General features: G+C 27.8%; 1 protein-coding gene across 2 annotated transcripts in view; it reads right to left on the bottom strand.

The window, feature by feature from the left end:
* Positions 1 to 20,398, bottom strand: part of LOC135923378 (glycerophosphocholine phosphodiesterase GPCPD1-like) — a 42,869-nt gene that overhangs the window by 1,264 nt on the left and 21,207 nt on the right. Inside the window, exons 9-12 of one of the 2 annotated variants that reach the window (XM_065458079.1) lie at positions 20,075 to 20,263; positions 19,412 to 19,709; positions 10,135 to 10,271; positions 6,314 to 6,462 (exon numbers count right to left, since the gene is read on the bottom strand). In XM_065458079.1, coding sequence (XP_065314151.1) covers positions 6,314 to 6,462; positions 10,135 to 10,271; positions 19,412 to 19,709; positions 20,075 to 20,263 — 773 coding nt within the window. The remainder of the gene's footprint in view (positions 1 to 6,313; positions 6,463 to 10,134; positions 10,272 to 19,411; positions 19,710 to 20,074; positions 20,264 to 20,398) is intronic. The other variant, XM_065458081.1, reaches the window with a different exon arrangement.

Below are 20,398 nucleotides of genomic sequence, written 5' to 3'. Positions count from 1 at the left end.
CTAATATATTAATATTTTTTTAAATAATTGTTTATAACATGGACTCGAACCTTATCTATAAAGGTTTGCTATTTAATTTTAAAAGGTTAGGTTACAATTTTATAAAAATTATTCGGGTTTAAAATATTTAAATCAAATTTGTATAACTATAATATAATATCAAAGGTTTATCATTTGAATGTTTGTCCGGCATATTTAGGCCTGATAATTTTTTTTACTTATTTAGACAAATTTTCTGGCCCGCACATTTTAAATGTATTTATCTAATTTTTCCCAAGGCGCTTATATATATCTACTCTAGGGCTATCTATTTTATTTTCATAACAACTGGTTGATAAACATAAGCACCGACTTCATAAGGCGGCGGGGCTCTCGCCCCCATCAAAAAATTTATCTGGGGCCAGATGAATTAATCAAAGATATATTACTTAGATATTCTATAGACATCAAAAAATGCAGAGCTAAATATGATGATGGAGCCTTCAATTTACTGTAAAGATTTCCAGTTTACAAACGCGACTGTGTAATGAAGAATATTTAGCAATCTATGTACATTGTGAAGGTCATAAAATCTTGTGGTGCAAGATTCATTTAATACATTTTTATTATATTTTATCATTCACAAAGTAAAATATATTAAATATTATTTAGTCATTTACAATATAAAAAACTTGGTTATCGCTTCTTTCGGGAGATATTTGTTTTTTTTAAATATTAATAAGGGAATTTAAATATATATTTCAATTAAAAGTTATAATAGATAACTTTTTATTGACCTATTAATTATTAAATAAAAATATTATCACTGAGTTTAGGGCATATTTTATTTATAAGTAAAATTATTTATAATCTACTTAAATGGACAAATTATGTCCACTATTGTTTCAATCACTAATATTTTATTTATGATTGTATAAATTTTAATAATATATTTCGATTTAATGAGTAAAATTGCATTAATTTTAATTTCTATATAACTTATATATAATTTTAACAGCAATATATTTTGCCCTATTTCATTTAAAAATTGATGAATTGATAACCCCCCAAAATTTACCTTACCTTTATCCTACCACCCTTAGATGCCTACTCCCAAGCCCAGCTCTTCACAAAATTTGTTGGTAAAATGCTCTTACCCCCCTATGTAGAGGCTGTATGTATGGCTAAGAACTCTCTACTCTATTCATTCACATAATTTAAAATTTTAAAAAAATATATATTTATATAAAATAAAAAAATTAACCAATTATAAAAACAACCAATCCCTTATTAATATTAAAAAATATAAACATTAAAAAGAATAATATAACCCCCGAAATATGCGACAATCAAAAACTTTGAAGGAAATAAAAACTGATTGCAAAAATGTAATTACAAACTTTTTTATTATATTTTATTTACAATTAATTAAAATTTGACTAGGTTTTATACAAGTTTTGAACATATCTTTAAAATAAATTTCGGCCCCCATAAACATTTTTATAAGTTTCCGCCTCTTTTTATAAATCAATTATTTTGATATCTGTATTGTGTATTTGTAATAAACATTATAATTTCTTTTCAAATGGTATTAATCAAAATTAAATTAGCTCGAAATTCAAAAAATGATATCAAAATTTTTTAGGCCAAATTTATGTATGAATTTAGGCAGTTTATTTCTTATATATGGCCCGACCCGCTGGCCGATATTTTGGCGGGGCCGCGCTTTGCAGATGTCTACTAACTGAAATGTTAGTAGTAATCGAAATTTAATGTCAGAAATAATTCTTCCAATTTATTTTTCTTTTATTTAATATCAAAAAATTATATCCTTTTTCTTTTTCTTATTCAAATTCATATAATAATGAAAATAAATATTTTACAAAAATAACAACATAAACAATTCAATACATATCATTTATCCCCAATCTAATTGGTTTCGTTCGTATTCTTTTAGGATATCGATCTTGACTTGTAGTTTCTAACTTTTGTGTAAGACTTCCTTCAGTTTCTTGACTTGTATCATTTTGCTCTCTCTCCTTTAGGTTCAATTCATCGTTATTGTTTACTATTACTATCTTTTCGGTTCTTTATTCTACTTCGTATTCTTCAGTTAATATATTTTCGGTTCTTTTCCTTAATTGATCAGTATGACGTATAATCGTTTTACTCTCTATACTTACTTCACATCGTAGTGTCCGATTATGCTTTTAATAATGACTTTTCCCATTTTTTTTCTTGATTATTGTAAACGCGCGATCACACTTTTACATTTATCTCAAATTTTTGAGTGTAGTATTCTAACTTCTCCTTTTTGTACCCCGTTCGAATATTTGGTCTAACAATCCTCTAGGTTTAATTTTTAGTAGTGGTTCGGCGGGATATTCATTTTCTGCCCCTGGTGTATTTCGGCAATTGTAGAGAAAAATAGCCTCATTTCTTTTATTCATGCTCTGTTTAAAGGTTTGAACTAAACATTCGGCCATGAGTCTAAAGGATGGTATAGGCTTCTGTGCACTAATTGTATTTCTTCTTTTCGCAAAAATTATTGAATTCATGACTGCTGAATTGTGGCCCGCTATCAAAAACGATTATCTTAATAAATCCAAATCTGGCAAAGGTATTTCTTAAAATTTTTATCGTGCTTTCAATTGTAATACTAGTCATAGGAACTATTTCTGGCCAGCGACTGCTAGAATCTATCACTACCAACCAATAATGATTTTGAAATGGTCCAGCATAATCAATATGTACTCGATGCCATGCTTTTGGTGGTTTTGGCATTTTGAATTGACGTCTTTTGAGGCATATCGTCTTGTTCCTGGAATTCACTACATCTTTTACCCGTGTTTCGATATCTCACGGTTTATATTAGGCCACCACGCATATTATCTTGATCTCATCTCCATTTTTACCTTTCCAATATATCCTTGATGAATCATGTCTAGCACGTTGTTTCGGCATTGTATCATTTTAGTTCTCCAAGTAAACAACCTCTCTCCTTTGACTATACTCCTTTAAACATGTATCATAGTTTATTGGCCCTCCGTCTGTTGTATACCTGTATACTTTAGAGAGTACCTCATCTTGCATTGTTTTTCTTTCAATCCCACTTGCATTTAAAGGTGCCCACCAGTATTTGATATAATGTTTCTTCTTTTGATATTGTGGTTCCCTGTATAGGTAATCGAGATAGCATGTCAGCATTGGCTAGTTGTCAACTACTTTTAAATTTTATTTCATATTGGTAACCTGCTAATAATAAAGCCCATCTTTGTTTTCAGGTAGTAGATGTTGTTGGTATATCTTTTCTTGGATGAAATAAACTCATTAATGGCTTGTGGTCTGATTGCAATGTGAACTTTCCATATATAAATTCTTTGAATTTTGTAACCCCAAATATGATGGCAAGAATTTTTTTTTCTATTTGGCTATAATTTTCCTAGGCTGCATTTAGCGTTCTTGAGGCGAATGCAACTGGTCTCTCCTTACCCCCTTCTATATGTGATATTACTGCCCCAATTCCTATGGCTGACGCATCTGTTGCTAATTTAATGGATAATTTCGGATTATAATATTGGAGTAGTACTTATTTCTTGCTTTATTTTTTTATACGCGTCTTTGCATACATTTGTCCTTCTCCAAATTGCTGCTTTTTCTAATAATTTGTATAATGGTTTGGCTTTGTCTGCAAAATTTGAAATAATATTTGAATATAATGTTGCTGATCCTAATGACTATAATTGTTTTAAGCTTGTTTTTAACTTTTTTTCTGTAATTGTAATCCTGTTTTTTGTAATATTGTGTCCTAAGTACTAAAAAATTTACATTTTTCTATCTTTAGCTTGATTCCATTTTTGTCTAGACATTTTAGTGCCTATCTTAAAATTATTTCGTGCTTCTCTCTATTTTTCCCGGTTATTATAATATCATCTAAATAACAAGCTACTCCTTAAAAACCTTTTATTAAATTCTCGATGGCTCGTTGAAATATTGCTGGAGAAGACGATATACCAAAAGGTAGTCTTTTATATTTAAATAATCCTCTATACGTATTGATTACAAGATATTTTTGAGGCTCTCCCCCCACTTTAATTTGAAAATAGGCATCTGAGATCCAATATTAAAAATTCCTCTTCTTTTCCCAAACTGACCAATAAATCTTGGATTCTTGGTACTAGGTATGAATCAATAATATATTGATTTATAGTTTATTTAAAATCCCCGCAAATTCATAATGTTTTATCTTTCTTTAACAATTACTATGTGTGATGCATAAAGTGAATAATTAATTTTTTCTATTACTCCTATTTTTAGCAATCTATCTAAATCTTCTTCAACTTTTTCTTTTAATGCGTATGGTACGGGACGTGATTTACAGAAAATTGGTTTCTCGTTTTTCATATATATTTGTGCCTTAAAATCTTTTTAAGCAGCCGAATTCTTTGGTAAATAATTGAGGAAATTCATTTTGTATTTTAATGTTATTTTTGAATGGTTCTTTCAGGTATTTCAGTCATTTTGGGAAATTTAGTCATACAGTTTCTTCCAATTAGATTTTTGTAAATTCTTTTGTAATTATGAGAGGTAGTTCTAATGTTCGTCTTTATATTGTACTTTTACTACAGTCTTGACCTAATAGCGGTATATTGGTTCCTGTGTAACTTTTAAGTTTTAGCATGTATTTTGTTAATCCAGGACGATCAAGTTTATTTTTCCAATCTATTTCATTAATTAACTTACCCCAGTTCGAGTATCTAATTCCATTCTGATATCGCTGTTGTTTATTTTGACATCCATCCAAAATTCTGGATTATATTCACTTGTATTATTAATAAAATTTACTATTTCTTTTCTATAGACTTGAACAATGAGCGTAATTTTGTTTCATTTATAACAAGTGCCATTCTTGAAAAGACAATTTTCCCTCCTATGGTTTACGCCGCAGGAGCGGCAGGGATTTGGTTTTTTGTAGCTCGTATTATAATTATTATATGATTTTGATTGCTTATCATTATAATTAATAACTTTTTAAATTCTATTCATATTATCATTATGTTCCTCTTCTAACTGATCGATTTTAGTTTCATCATTTTGTATTTTTTATAGCTATTTCTACTGCAATAGCTATTTGAATAGCTTAGGATTTTTTTATTCCGAATATAAATTTATCCATTAATGCAGTATTTAAATATTCCCCAAATTCACAAGTCTTTGCTAATTTTCGAAGATTTCGTATATAGTCTATTAATTTTTCCTCATATTTTTGATTATATTGATAAATATTATATCTTTCTACAATTATATTAGGTTTGGGATGAAAAATTTGATTAAAATATTATATATTTCTAATAACTCTTTGTTTCCGGGACTATTAAGTGCAAACCAGTATTTTGTAAGTATCACATCCTATTGTTGTTAATAACAGTGACTTTTCTTGTGATGATGTAAAACTTGGTTTTGTGTTTTTAAATTCTTTAAATAAGTCATACCAATCTTTGTAACACAGGTTTGAATCCGTAAGACTTTTTATTACTGCGCCATTCTCGTAGTATTGTTAGTAGTAATAGAAATATAAATCAGTTAATAATTCTTGCAATTCTTTTTCTTTTATTTCATATCAAAAAAATTCTTTTTCTATTATTCAAATTCATAATAATATAATGAAAATAAACATTTTACAAAAAATAAAAAATAACTACATAAACAATTCAATACATATCACTAACTATATATTAAATTAAAATCATTAATTTTATCATGAAAGTGTTAATTTTATCTAAATTAATATAATCAAGCAAGAAAAATATCAAAATATTTTCAAACATAAAAAAAAATAAAAACTCAATAGGGAAAGTGTTAATTATCAAATATATGCCATTAAATTTTGATTTATGCAAAACAAAACGGGTTTAGAGAGATTATATAAGTTCTGTTCGCTCCTTTTAGCAATTTGGTATAAAGGTTCGGTTATGGTTGAGAAAATTATATAAGCTTGTTTAGGTGTTTCGATTCACTCCGGGTTATTTTATGAGATAGTGTAGAGTGTAGGGGAATAATTGTATTAATTGAAAATAATATTTACGAAAATTGGGGAAAAATTTAAGAAGTGAAATATTTTCCGATCCCTTTCCCTTGATTACAGCAATGAAATCATCTAATACCTTATTTAACACAAGCAGCAATAAAAGAAGAGGTATATAATAGGGTTGTATAATAAATCTGTAATTGAATTTGAAAGATGTATAATGAAAATGTTATTATAATATAATTAAATAGATTTAATAAGATGTTTTATATAACTAAAGTATTCCAAAGTTAATAAGATTATTACATCAAGCATACATCCGGATGAAAAGAAGAGAATATCAGGTTCCTTTTTTTATCAAATTTCCTAGCAGAGTCGAAAAGGGTCGTTAAAATTGCATCGCAATAAATATTTAAATCCAGGTATTGTCCATCTATACTTTCATGCGTATTGTCCTGAAAAATTGGTGATAAATGGAACATGTTTTTAATTTTTAAAAAACAATTTAATATATTTTTTAAAATTATAAACCTAACACCAATATCAAATATTAGATAAAAAATTATTCGATATTAAATATATTCTATTTAATATAATGATCAAACACTTTAGTTGGACAAGTTTTCATTATATAATAAGGAATATCGAACAATTTTTTAAATTAATCAGATGCTTTACATTAAATTCCATTTTTTTTAAAATTTAATTGATAGCATGAAGGTGATTTTATGAAATATTTTGTGTTTTGACAATAAGTTAACAATACTAAATTAAAAAAATACTACAATAATAAGGATTAAGATCAGGGGTGTATTGCAAGAAGGACTAAGCTCCCCTGCTAATTTTTTTATTTTATCCCCGATTCCAAATTTTGAGGAGTGGCTGATTCCCCCGCCATATAATTTTAAATTGTTTTCGAGTGTTAGTTATTAAAATTTTTATATAGTCAAATTTTTCATATTTTTTTTATAGTCACATAGAAAATAAAGAAGTAAAGTTTTATTTTCATTATTTTTCTAGAAATTTTCTAAGTCTGCCGTTTCTGTTTTATAAGTATAAAAGGTTCACCATGAACAAGTGGTGGTGATAAATAACTCCATTTTTAGCAGGTTTTAAGCCAACTCTAAATGGGCTAAACCGAGTTTTTAAGAGAAAATTCTCATCTTGGCCTCACTCGAGGTTTAAACGAAGGCTCAATTTTGAAAAAGTAACGAATTTTTTTGACTGTTAGGATTGAACCTATTTAACAATAAAATGCAAGAAATAGTCCAAATTTAACTAAATATTTTAATTGTTTAAATAGAGATTTGAAATTTTCGAATAAGTAGGTTATTAGTTGTTAAGATAATTTACTTTGAAAGAATTAATAAATTTGGATATTTATTTTTATCAGATTCTTTGGTGTTTTGACAATGAATTATTATTGATTGACTGACATTTTAAAGAAAAATAATTAGAAACATGTTGACAATAAAAAATTATGTAGGCAGCGTCTGCATTGCAGAAAATTCATTGGATGCAAACCCCTTCCCATTATATTATTCAAAAAATCTTATAATGAGCTACCAATAATCAAACAATTCTAATTAAATTCTTTCAGAGTTCATTCTTATTAGACCAGGAATAACAAATGAACATTAGTTGGTGACAATAAACTAGTTGTCAATCGTATCCTTGCCAAGAGAGCGTATAAATTCAATCTGTTTTAAAATGTTATATGTGAATGAATGAGAAATAAATATCTATAAATAATTTTTTTTAATCTAAACATTGTTTATTTTTTCTAGCCCTCTATGGATGCCTATCTCCTACCCCATTTAAATTCCTACGCCCCCCCCCCCTTTCATAAAAATTGGAACCAAATCGTTCCTACCCATTTTTATCACGTAAAAGCTCTTTGTATGTAAATATTTACAAATGTCGCTTGATTCAGAATTTACACTTTTATTTAAAAATATACCATTAAAAAAAATCCAAATCTGATAAAGATGAAAAATAGATTAATTTATAAGCTCTAGAAAGTATGATGCAGTTCCGTCTAATGAATAGCTTTGGAAACGTGGATAAAATGATTTGAATAAATTTAAATCAAATTATTCAAATTATTTCCTCATTTTAGAAATTCTTTCCGATATATTCTTTAATCAAAAAGTAAATTGGCCTAAAAGCCTAGATACGCGATTTGACGAAAAGAAAGTAGTAAGAACTGCCAAGATTCAAAATAAATAAATATGAAACGATTGCTGGACTTGGACAATATAGTAATGAAGATATTACAAATTACAAATTTTCTTAACTCTGTGCATACTTTATCCTGCAGCACTGACAAATTCATGCCCGATTATAGCTTCACCCATGGGGGGGGGGGCTGTTAAAATTTTTTTAACACCATAGAACTAATATTTAAGTTATTTGAACACAAAAATTGAAATATATTATTTTATTTGAAAAATACCACATATAAAAATATACAATAATCAAATGTTTATAAAACTATATGAACTGAAAGAATTGACTTATAGCTGGAAGAAATTAGTTGATTATGATTTTACAAATATTATATAATAATGTTGATATAAATTAATTGTACTTGTATAATACTTGTAGGGATTCAAATAAAATATATGTTATTTAAAAAAATATTTATAACTACATCACAATTGGTATTATGTCAATAATTGAAGCAATGTAAAATCAAAAAAAGCTTTAATAAAATTTTGATACCATGAAAATATTTTCAAAATTAATCGGTTATGTTTTTTCCATTTCCTAATAAAACCAAGTACCCTTTCTTATATCACTACTCGAACGTTTATCTGATTTATAATTCTCTTTAATAGTTAAAAGTTGATTCACAACTCAATGTGAATAATCTAAACTGATTCATAATATTTAAAAAACATTTAAAAATGCATTTTTGTAAGGGTATAGAAATTTGACAAAATCTGATGTAACACAATCTTTATAATTTTCTAAACTTTTAACAAATATTTTTTTAACAATCTCATAATATTGGTTGTCAATAAAGGTTTTAAATTTTTATGCCTAGAAAATTAAAATGGTTGTCTTTGCTAATTAGTTTATACAAAAAAATTGGAAAAATCTTTTAGTCTTATGATCCTTTTCTTTGTATTCTGCAATTATAATGTTTCTCAAGGCCCCTGAATACAAGTATTTTCTTCCAGTTGGTAAAACCCATCTTGGTATAGATTTGATTCACTTTAAGTTATAGATCTTACAAGGAGCAAAAAACTGCATCAGCTTCGATTGATTATTCAACCTATACGTATTTTCAAGGAAAATATTCTTCCATTATTAGTAACAGTCTTTTTGAGTGATTTAGGTATTGTTGTTAAAAAACCTTATTTGGGTCTATTTTTAAAAACGACCGATTAAGATTTTAGCCAAAACAATATTAAGTAAGCCTCGTCTTTGGTAAATAGATGTCCAACAAACGTTTCTGCCATCTATGAGCAAGATCTCCAGACTTCCACAATATTATTTTGGTTATAATTTTGATCGGACCTGGCCTAATTGATGATAGCTGATTTAAATAGTTATAAAATATTTACAAGAATAATTTAAAAATCTAACCTATTCATTTTGTTTTTGCATGTTCAGGCTTATTTTCCTTATTCTGAATCTTGGCATCTTGATCATTTTCATTCTTCCACCAAATTAACTACATTTATATTTTCTTTTTCCTCATTACAATATGAGGTGTTTTGGCGCTATTAGGTATTTCAGCAGACATTAATAGTTTTTTTTAAAACCAATAGTGGTTTAAACAACAATTATTTTTATCACATTACATTCTTGTTTTTAAAAATTTATCAAAAAATATTCAGGAATTAAAATAATTTAAAATAATTTTTTTTTTGAGGGGAGGGGATGTGAAGGGTGTTTTCATCTTATGATTTTGAACATGTTAAAAATATTCAATTATATATCATATTTTTTGGTAATATATTTTAAAAAAAAGCCCCCTCTCCCCCTCCACCAAATTTTTAAGCAATACACCACTGATTAAGAACAAATATTGTCAAAACTAGTAATATAATAACAGATTGGAGTATCGTGAGAGAATTAAATTAGTTATACTATCGATAAACTCACAAACATTTTACTTCAAATAATAGTGGGTACTTTAATTCTACGTTAAATCCTAAGTTTACATCAAGCTTTTCCATGACATCCTTCAATGTTGGGAATACGTTAAACTGGCTCTTTAAATTTTGACTAATTTCGTTTTCGCCCTTTTTAACTGGATTTTATAAATCGGAAAAAATTATTATTTTAATCCCCTTTACAATTGTTGATTCAACCTGACCTCTCAAATTTTTAAAATTATTGTCTGATTGTAGTATAAATTAAATAAGAAAAATACAAATTATTTTATTCCAACTAGGGTTACTTCCTGAGATATGGCAACCTTTAAAAATTTTAAAATACATTTCATTTAATTATAAATATCTTGAAAAATAATTTGACTATTAATTACTTTTGCTATATATTTTTATAATATTAATAGCCCTTTAATATGAAATAAAATTTAAAATAGTTAAGTACAGGGTAATAGAAAACCGGAAATGGTCATATAAAGAAAAAATCCCCTTTTCTTTCAATTTTTTATATTAAAGCGAACAATAAACTGCTTATATTTTTATAAAATCCTAAACTAAGAGAAGCATTAGTTCAAGATATATGACTAGGGATGGAAAAAACAGAATTAAAAAAAAACATGTTTAATCAACAAAAAATTATTTAAAAGAACAGAAAAAATTGGAAAAAAAACAATGAAATTGAGATTATTTTTATATATAATAATAATAAAATTACAAAATTAATTGAATTTATAATTAGTTAAGTCTTTGCAATAAATATCTAAATATATGCCAATATTTTTATTTATATTTTAATTTAGCTTTTCTTTAAAAATATTAAATTAGTATAAAAAAATATATATTATAAAAAAATAATCCGCCGATAGTTTTGTCGGCGCACAGGTCTAACTAATTATTAACATATCCTTTTAATCTTGTGCATATGTTAGCGGCAATGTGTTTTTTCCGCTATTGTGTTATTTTTCCAATTTTAAATCATATTTTGAGCGTGCTTTTTTTAATTAAAATTTTTTATTTTCTCGGAAATGTATTCCAGCATGTTTAGACCTATCTTATGAATTGTTGATAATTTTATTGGTAACTTTTGATTCAGTTATAATTTATAAGAAAAACTAATATAAATAAGTTCAAAAGTATATGGCATGGCAAAATTATCTGAAATGCATAGTGTTGTAGCTGTTGAAAAAAGAAGAAATAAATTTAATTTAATACATCAAATGTCAGGTATTTTCTGACAGGGGAATTAAGTTTTCCTGGTGGATAGGGAAAAAAGGTGATCATTTTTAAGGGTCCTTTGTTAACTATTTTGGAGTGAAGATATTGGATTAATTGGAGAAGATGTCAGCTGGGAGGAATAAAGAATGGACCTGTGGGAGTGAAGAATATATGAGCTGGATAATTATTATTTATTTATAATCTTTATATTTTTTGTTAATGGATAGATAAATATAATTATGAATAAATATGGATTGTTTTATGGCAAAGGACCCTTAAAAAACCAACCATGTGATGATCACCTTTTTTCCCTATCCACCAGGAAAACTTAATTCCCCTGTCAGAAAATAACTGACATTTGATGTATTAAATTAAATTTATTTCTTCTTTTTTTTCAACAGCTACAACACATAGGTAAATTTAAAAAAACTCCTCAAAAATGATTTATGTAAAGTTATAAAAATACCACATTGCCGCTAACACACATATATATATATATAGATTAAAATTAATAACATTTTATCTTTTACTAGTTTGTGATGTTTTTTATTATATATGTTATGTTGGTCCATTTATTTTTCAATTTTAAATTATTTTTTGAACGCTTTTTAAAAATCTTATCTTATCTTGCACGTTGGTCATAGACCTGCCCAAGATGAGCGAACGTGAATTATATGAAGGCCTATCCTTCATATAATTATGCCGGTTTTTTTCTCAGGATACCGACAAACCTTGTACCCAGGAAACTAATATATGAGTGGAACTAATCCATTCCAATGAAGTGAGAAATCGTATAGCAGGAGATAAATAGAAATTATATTATAAGGAGAACTGAATAGATATAGGAAACTGTCTAAAGTCTTCCAAATACAACCGTCTAATTATTACTTTAAGAGATAATTAAATACAATAAAGGAAGGAAAAGCCATTATCATTTTGCCGATAATAAGAAAAGACTACTGATCTTTAAGAGTATATCACAATTACTTAAATTAGAACAATTGGAACTTGGCTTAAGGAAAAAGAAAAAAAAAACTTAAATTATAATAAATTAAAGAAGAGACTCAACTTTAAATGAAACAAATATCAAACAGTAACGTATGATTAAAATACAATTGGGATACAATTAGGAATAGAATAAAATAAAAAACTAAAATCACAATAAATTTAGAGAAGAAGTTTGGCCATCTTTAAATAAATATCTAATAATAAACTATTATTAAGAAGATTATGGAAAGAAACCTTAAGTCCTAATAAATATTAGAAAAACCCCATTTCTAGAAAATAATAACTTAAAATACATATTATGAACAAAGTTTATCAATTTTAACCTCATAATACATATTATGAACAAGTTATCAATTTTAACCTCATTTAGCAGTTATTTGTCATATGCTCATATATGAGTCTCAGAATATATTTGAATATTTTTATGTCTGACGAAGCCGTCTTTAAAAATCCCGAGATAAATCGAGTTCTACCAAAGACCTTACCATTCTTCCAAACCAACTGCCCTTAAAGGATAGAAAAGGCTTTAGAGCAATGTCTTCCTGAAATTGATTTATAAAGGCTTGATGTATTAAGTTGTTCGAAGGATGTCTTATTATGTGACCCACCAACTCGATTTTCCTATATTCTATCATTCTATGAATAGGAAGAATATCACAGCTAGCCCAAAGCCTATAATTTGTAGTATTACGAGGATAGAAGGTTCTAGTTATGTATCTTAGACATTTATTAATAAATATTTGCATCTTGTTATTATCCGACTTAGTATCGTTCTAAGTTTCTACACCGTAGTAAAGAGAGGCCATAATTAAGACTTTAAATAGTCTAATCTTCAATGGAATCGAAATTTGCTGTGAGGACCAAATCTTCATCAGAGCCCTGTACTTTATTCTGGTCTTATTTAGTTTAGACTGTTGATCTTTTTTTGTACAACCTTTCTTGTCCAATAAAACACCTAGATATTTTAAAGTAGTTACTTCAGTAATCGTACATCCATCTACAGTTAAATTAATCGGTGGAGAAGAATAGTAGGACGTCATAATTTTTGACTTGTTTTTATCTAATAATAGGCCAAAGTGTCCCGCCTCTAAGATGATACAATTTAAGGCTGACTGTAAAATCAAAGCCGATTCACCGACTAAACATAAATCATCGGTGAAAGCTATAATGCTTAGTTTTCCAGAAAACCATTGAGCAAAGTGTGTATCTCTGACTTTGATTATAATATGATTAATAACAATGTTGAATAGAATCGGTGATAAAACACAACTTTGCTTCAATCCCAACATTATCGGAATTTTCGATGATTTTCCCCCCGCATGAACAATTTGAATAGAATAATCCTTATAAATTAATTTCAACAGACTTATCAAAATTAAAGGAGTACCCAACTCCTCTAAGGTCCTACAAAGTTTGGAAAGTATTATCGAATCAAAAGCTTTTTTAAAATCTAGTGCATCAATTATCAATTGTCTTTTCCTTACTAATGCTCTCTCTAGTTGAATTTTTAATGCTAGAATCGCCTCCAATACGTTACGATTTTTCCTAAACGCAACCAATGAATTCACGAATAGAGGTTCCACCAGAGATTTTAATCTATTTAGTATAATATTTGCAAAGATCTTATACACCACCGAGTTTATTGATATTCCCCTCCAATCTTCAAGGGATTTAGGATTTTTGATTTTGGGAAAATTTACCAAGATTGCAGTGATCCAATAGTTCGGACAAAACCTTTCGGTCCATACCCTGGATATAATTGGAAGAAGGATCTCCGCACATAACATGGAGTCAGTCTTCAAGTATTCACTATGTAGTAAATCCTGTCCACTTGCCTTATGATTTTTCAATTTATGAATTATTCCAACTAATTCAGGTTTTGTTGGTTGTAAAATTCTAGCATCGGATGAGATTTGGGCCATAGATGAACTTTGTTGTACATTACGCAATCTTGATTCAGGAAGCAGAGTTGTGCCGAGATAAGATAAATCATCATTTGGGAGATATTGGTTCTATTATTTAAGCTCATTAGTGGAGACCAAATTTTCGAAGTGGAAGGATGTTGGTTAATTAAATAAGAGCAATGTGAGGATTTATTTTTAATATTGTAACTATTAGAATGGAGAGGGAAGTTGGGGTGGGAATAATGTAAAGATTGTGAAGATTTGATAGTAACATCATAGTTATTTGGTTGAACACGAAGATGAGAACGATGTAATAATGTAGATTTGGCATTATCGTCTATTAAAGATGAGAAAGAAGGGAGGTAAAGCTTAGAAGTTGGAGGACATTCTTTGATAATAGCGGAATTTGAGGATGGAATTTGTAGAGGCCAAAGCTTAGAAGTGACTATGATCATCAATAGAGTTAGGAGCTAGGTAAACATTTACAGAACTCACATGGTCACTAAACAAACTAGAATAATGATTGTACCAAATGTCCATTTGGGTCTTTGGATTAGTTATCTTCTTTAACATTAATCCCATTTATTACTCACGTTCCGTTCTGATCCTGTAAAAATAACATAATTTTATTGACATTCATCATGTCAATATATAATGTCTCTCATTATAACTGGGCTGTTGGTAATCTTTAAATTTTACCAAAACTACTATCAAACATATTTTTATAAAGGATAAATATATCAAACTTGTACGGGAAAGATATTTAGTTCAGAAAGATTCTCTCTTTAAATTATCTATTGATTCGTTATGGGAAAATACTCGTGATATTTTTACTGAGGCGGCGGCCATGTCCCTACCAGAAATAGATGATTATCCGGATTGGATTTCGACTGAATCGAAAAGTCTCTTAGTTAATTTAAATGGGAAAGGTCACTATAGGAGAAATAGGGCTAAATTATTAGATGATATTAGCCATAAACTTAGGAGAGACAAACGTAGATACTTGGAACGTCGTGCTGTAGAAATTAATAACTTGTTTAACAAAAATGACTCTTTCAAGGCTTTCAGACTACTAAAATATTTTACATCTGGCCGTAAGCAGCTTATATTTAAACTCTGGCATCAGAATACCCTGATAACTAATCCAAAGACCCAAATGGACATTTGGTACAATCATTATTCTAGTTTGTTTAGTGACCATGTGAGTTCTGTAAATGTTTACCTAGCTCCTAACTATTGATGATCATAGTCCTTCCACTTCAAAGCTTTGGCCTCTACAAATTTCATCTTCAAATTCTGCTACTATTATCAAAGAATGTCCTCCAACTTCTAAGCTTTGGCCTCTACAAATTTCATCTTCAAATTCCGCTACTATTATCAAAGAATGTCCTCCAACTTCTAAGCTTTACCTCATTTCTTTCTCATCTTTAATAGACGATAATGCCAAATCTACATTATTACATCGTTCTCATATTCGTGTTCAACCAAATAACTATGATGTTACTATCAAATCTTCACAATCTTTACATTATTCCCACCTAAACTTCCCTCTCCATTCTAATAGTTACAATATTAAAAATAAATCCTCACATTGCTCTTATTTAATTGACCAACATCCTTCCACTTCGAAAATTTGGCCTCCACTAATGAGCTTAAATAATAGAACCAATATTCTCCCAAATGATGATTTATCTTATCTCGGCACAACTCTGCTTCCTGAATCAAGATTGCGTAATGTACAACAAAGTTCATCTATGGCCCAAATCTCATCCGATGCTAGGATTTTACAACCAAAAAAAGCTGAATTAGTTGGAATAATTAATAAATTGAAAAATCATAAGGAAAGTGGTCAGGATTTATTACATAGTGAATACTTTGAAGACTGACCCCATGTTATTCCAATTATATCCAGGGTATGACCGAAAGGTTTTGTCCGAACGATTGGATCACTGCAATCTTGGTAAATTTCCCCAAATCAAAAATCCTAAATCCCTTGAAGATTGGAGGGGAATATCAATAAACTCAGTGGTAAGATCTTTGCAAATATTATACTAAATAGATTAAAACCTCTGGTGGAACCTCTATTCGTGAATTCATTGGTTGCGTTTAGGAAAAATCGTAACGCATTGGAGGCGATTCTAGCATTAAAAATTCAACTAGAGAGAGCGTTAGTAAGGAAAAGACAATTGATAATTGTTGCACTAGATATTAAAAAAGCTTTTGATTCGATAATACTTTCCAAACTTTGGAGGACTTTAGAGGAGTTGGGTACTCCTTTAATTTTGATAAGTCTGTTGAAATTAATTTATAATGATTACTCTATTCAAATTGTTCATGCGGGGGAAAAATCACCGAAAATTCCGATAATGTTGGGATTGAAGCAAGGTTGTGTTTTATCACCGATTCTATTCAACATTGTTATTAATCATATTATAATCAAAGTCAGAGATAAACACTTTGCTCAATGGTTTTCTGGAAAACTAAGCATTATAGCTTTCACCGATGATTTATGTTTAGTCGGTGAATCGGCTTTGATTTTACAGTCAGCCTTAAATTGTATCATCTTAGAGGCGGGACACTTTGGCCTATTATTAGATAAAAACAAGTCAAAAATTATGACGTCCTACTATTCTTCTCCACCGATTAATTTAACTGTAGATGGATGTACGATTACTGAAGTAACTACTTTAAAATATCTAGGTGTTTTATTGGACAAGAAAGGTTGTACAAAAAAAGATCAACAGTCTAAACTAAATAAGACCAGAATAAAGTACAGGGTTCTGATGAAAATTTGGTCCCAGCAAATTTCGATTCCATTGAAGATTAGACTATTTAAAGTCTTAATTATGGCCTCTCTTTACTACGGTGTAGAAACTTGGAACGATACTAAGTCGGATAATAACAAGTAGCAAATATTTATTAATAAATGTCTAAGATACATAACTAGAACCTTCTATCCTCGTATCTGATTTTACAGGAAATGTATTTTAACAAGTTTAGAAATACCCTGTGATTTTTGAAAATTTTCCCATGAAATCTTAACTTAATATTTTATAATCGTTTTTCCATATAAATTTTAAATGACTCAAAAGTTAAAGACAAAATTGTCTGAAATTCATAGGGTAGGTATTCTAAAGAAGATGAAATACATTTTCGATACAGATTTAAATTTATTAAAATGCGCTCAAAAATCGATTTAAAATTGAAAATAAAACACATGGCAATAAATTATAAAAAATTTCCTGGTTTTAAGATAATCTACGGTTATTCCAGTAAAAATCTATTATTGTCCCATATTGTTCTTAGTGCAAAGGTAAGATTACTTATAATATTATTTAATAACATTGCTATTGATATATATTTTTTAAAATGTTTAGCGAAATCAGAAAGGTGTTTAGGATTTTTATCATTAAATAAAACAAGCACTTAATTCAATTAGATTAATTTTTGGATATTTCTAGTGAAGTAAAAATTAACGCGGTTACATAATCTAATTTAATCCCTTTTAGAGATTCTATATCATGCTAAAAACTTAATGAAATTAGATTAAAATGAAAAAAATAACACTAAAAATTCTTATAGAATCTATATAATGCCAAAAACACTGAAGGCGATAGATTAAAATGGATACTTTTATTATTTCTATTTTTAAATAATCATTTGCATTATTTTGTATTGCATTATATACCAAATTAATTATTAAAATAATATTTATTTTGTAATTTTTAATTTTAATATTGTATGTGCTAAAAATTGATTCATTATAGATATAGAATAATAAATTAATAGTCCCATATTTCTTTAAGTGTATAATTAAGATTACATTTCTAATATCGTTTTATAACATTAAATAAAGGGCGTCATAACGATTTTATATTTTTTGAGGCGTAATGTAATTTTAAGCTTCCTGATGCGCTTAATAATTAAAAATCGGTCGGGTCTAAAAAATGGTTTAATAAAATTTAGCCATTGTTTAGTAAATTGCTACAATATAATATGAACATAAACAAATAGAAAACTAAAATTTTTATGAGATTATCATTTCAAATATCTGTTTTTTTACCCTGAAATATAGTGTAGAATATGATAATTTTTACAAAAATTTCATCTTTACTAAGCATTTAAAAACTTAATAAAAAATTAAGATATTTTCGTCCGGATTTTTAGCCTATCGAGTATCTTTTTGTAGGAAGTTCAGGAAATTTATGCCCGAGATTCAAGAAATAGAAAAAATAAACAATGTAAAATCAGAATAATTTTTATTATAACCAAAGCCATTAGAAATTTTTCTTTGTGACATATTTTTTAATGTTTTTAATAATAATCAAAGCTATCATATCAATGATATATTAATTTTATTTTTTTTTCTAATGAAAAAGATAGTTCATTATTGTGGAAAATATTATTAGCATTAGGACAATTTTACCGACGCGTAAGTAAATCTTCTAAGCATTGAGGTGCGAGACGAGTTAAGTTTTGACAATTATCGGCTAAAATAACCATTTTTAGTAGGCTAAATAATAAGCTAGAAAGCCAAAGCAATTACCCAACTATACTATACTTTTTTTAATGTATTGAATGAGATTTTAGAAAATTTTGGGAGAAGTTAATTGAAAGTTTTTCAAGATGTTTAATAATATTAGCTGATTTAGTCGATTTTTTAAGACCCAGTTATAAAACCAAACGTTTAGCAACACTAAGATAATACTATTTTGATATATATTAATTATATTCGTTTAAATTCAAATTCTATCAATAATTAACTTCTTAAGGAATAAAGCGCAAAAGGATAGTTTAACATTAACATCATTATTAACATCAAACCGATGAGATTCCTACAAGTTGGGTCCGGGATTTGTAATTATTATTCTCCATCCTTTATTTAAAAGAATATATATGCCAGACCCGGGGTTTCTTGGTCTTTGAAAATAATGTTGGTTGTATTTTTGGTTTCAGAGAAAAGTAAAAAATATGAGAAGAGAATTTTTAAATAATCTATCATGTAATTTATTAAATTGGGGTTTAAAGACACGGACTAGGCTTTATTGAGATATCTGATTAACATTATGCAATCAATTTTTATTTTTTCCTCTCTTAACCTTTTTTAAATTGAGTTGCGCTCCCCTTATTTTCCCTAATAAAATCAATCATACTATCTTCCTTTTTATTGTCATTGAATGCAATTTGTTCCTCTTTTCGCAATAAATTTATAATTTCATTATCATCGGGAACGGATAAATTTTCGCTGGGAAGAAGAGTGGATTTTTTTAGAGCATCGGAATAAGATTTTGAATATTGATTGGAATCTATCTTATTAGGAGATTGATTAATAGTATAAGAAAGACTAGAATTATCTGAACAATTTGAATCTTCTGAGTTATTGATTAAGTTGGTAAAAGAATTTGGGTGAAGATTTTGAGTTTGTTTATCCAACAAGGTTTCGTGGTGAAGCTATATTTTTATAAAAAAAATCAGTTTTAGGGACAAGACAATGATTATGTAATCGGAAAGAAATAAAATATTTTAGAGGAATTATGATCACGTCACAATTATTTAATTATAATTTGATATTGGTTCTAGCTTACTAAAAAATTTACTAATTTTGAAATATTGCAGATAATAATCAGTTTTTTTTACTAAAATTAAATAATTCAAAAACATAGTGACTAATTAAAATCTTAAATTTGATCAAAAATAACCACCTCCAACATTTTTTTGTAAATTAAATTTTATTATCCTTTCTTGAGTATATAATTAATTTGATATTATTTTTCAAGGTTTACAAAACCCATATGCTATGAACGTAAGATTTTAACCTGCCAAGTTTTTAATTGATGCAAAGTAGTTTGATGCGTTCCTATTTTAATAAAATCTTCATAAAAAGTAGCGCCATCATTAAAGTTAGGAGGATTTTTTAGGATACTAATGACTACGTTAAAATCATGATACAGAAATGGAATTTGATCTTTTGTCAATTGTACATCGAATTCAACGAAATTCGAACCCTTATTATTTTATGATTAGAAATATAAACATTATAAATAACTTTATAAACCGATATGTATTTATTCTGATAATCAATTCAACCTTAATTTATATCATAATATGTATTTTTTTTAAATGAATATAAAGATTTTAAA

This window comes from Gordionus sp. m RMFG-2023, chromosome 2, assembly GCF_954871325.1.
Source record: "Gordionus sp. m RMFG-2023 chromosome 2, tfGorSpeb1-WG-v2, whole genome shotgun sequence".
In the NCBI taxonomy this organism is placed as follows: Eukaryota; Metazoa; Nematomorpha; class Gordioida; order Chordodea; family Parachordodidae; genus Gordionus; species Gordionus sp. m RMFG-2023.
Note: the sequence above shows the minus strand (reverse complement) of the source record. Positions and strands in the feature narration are given on the sequence as shown.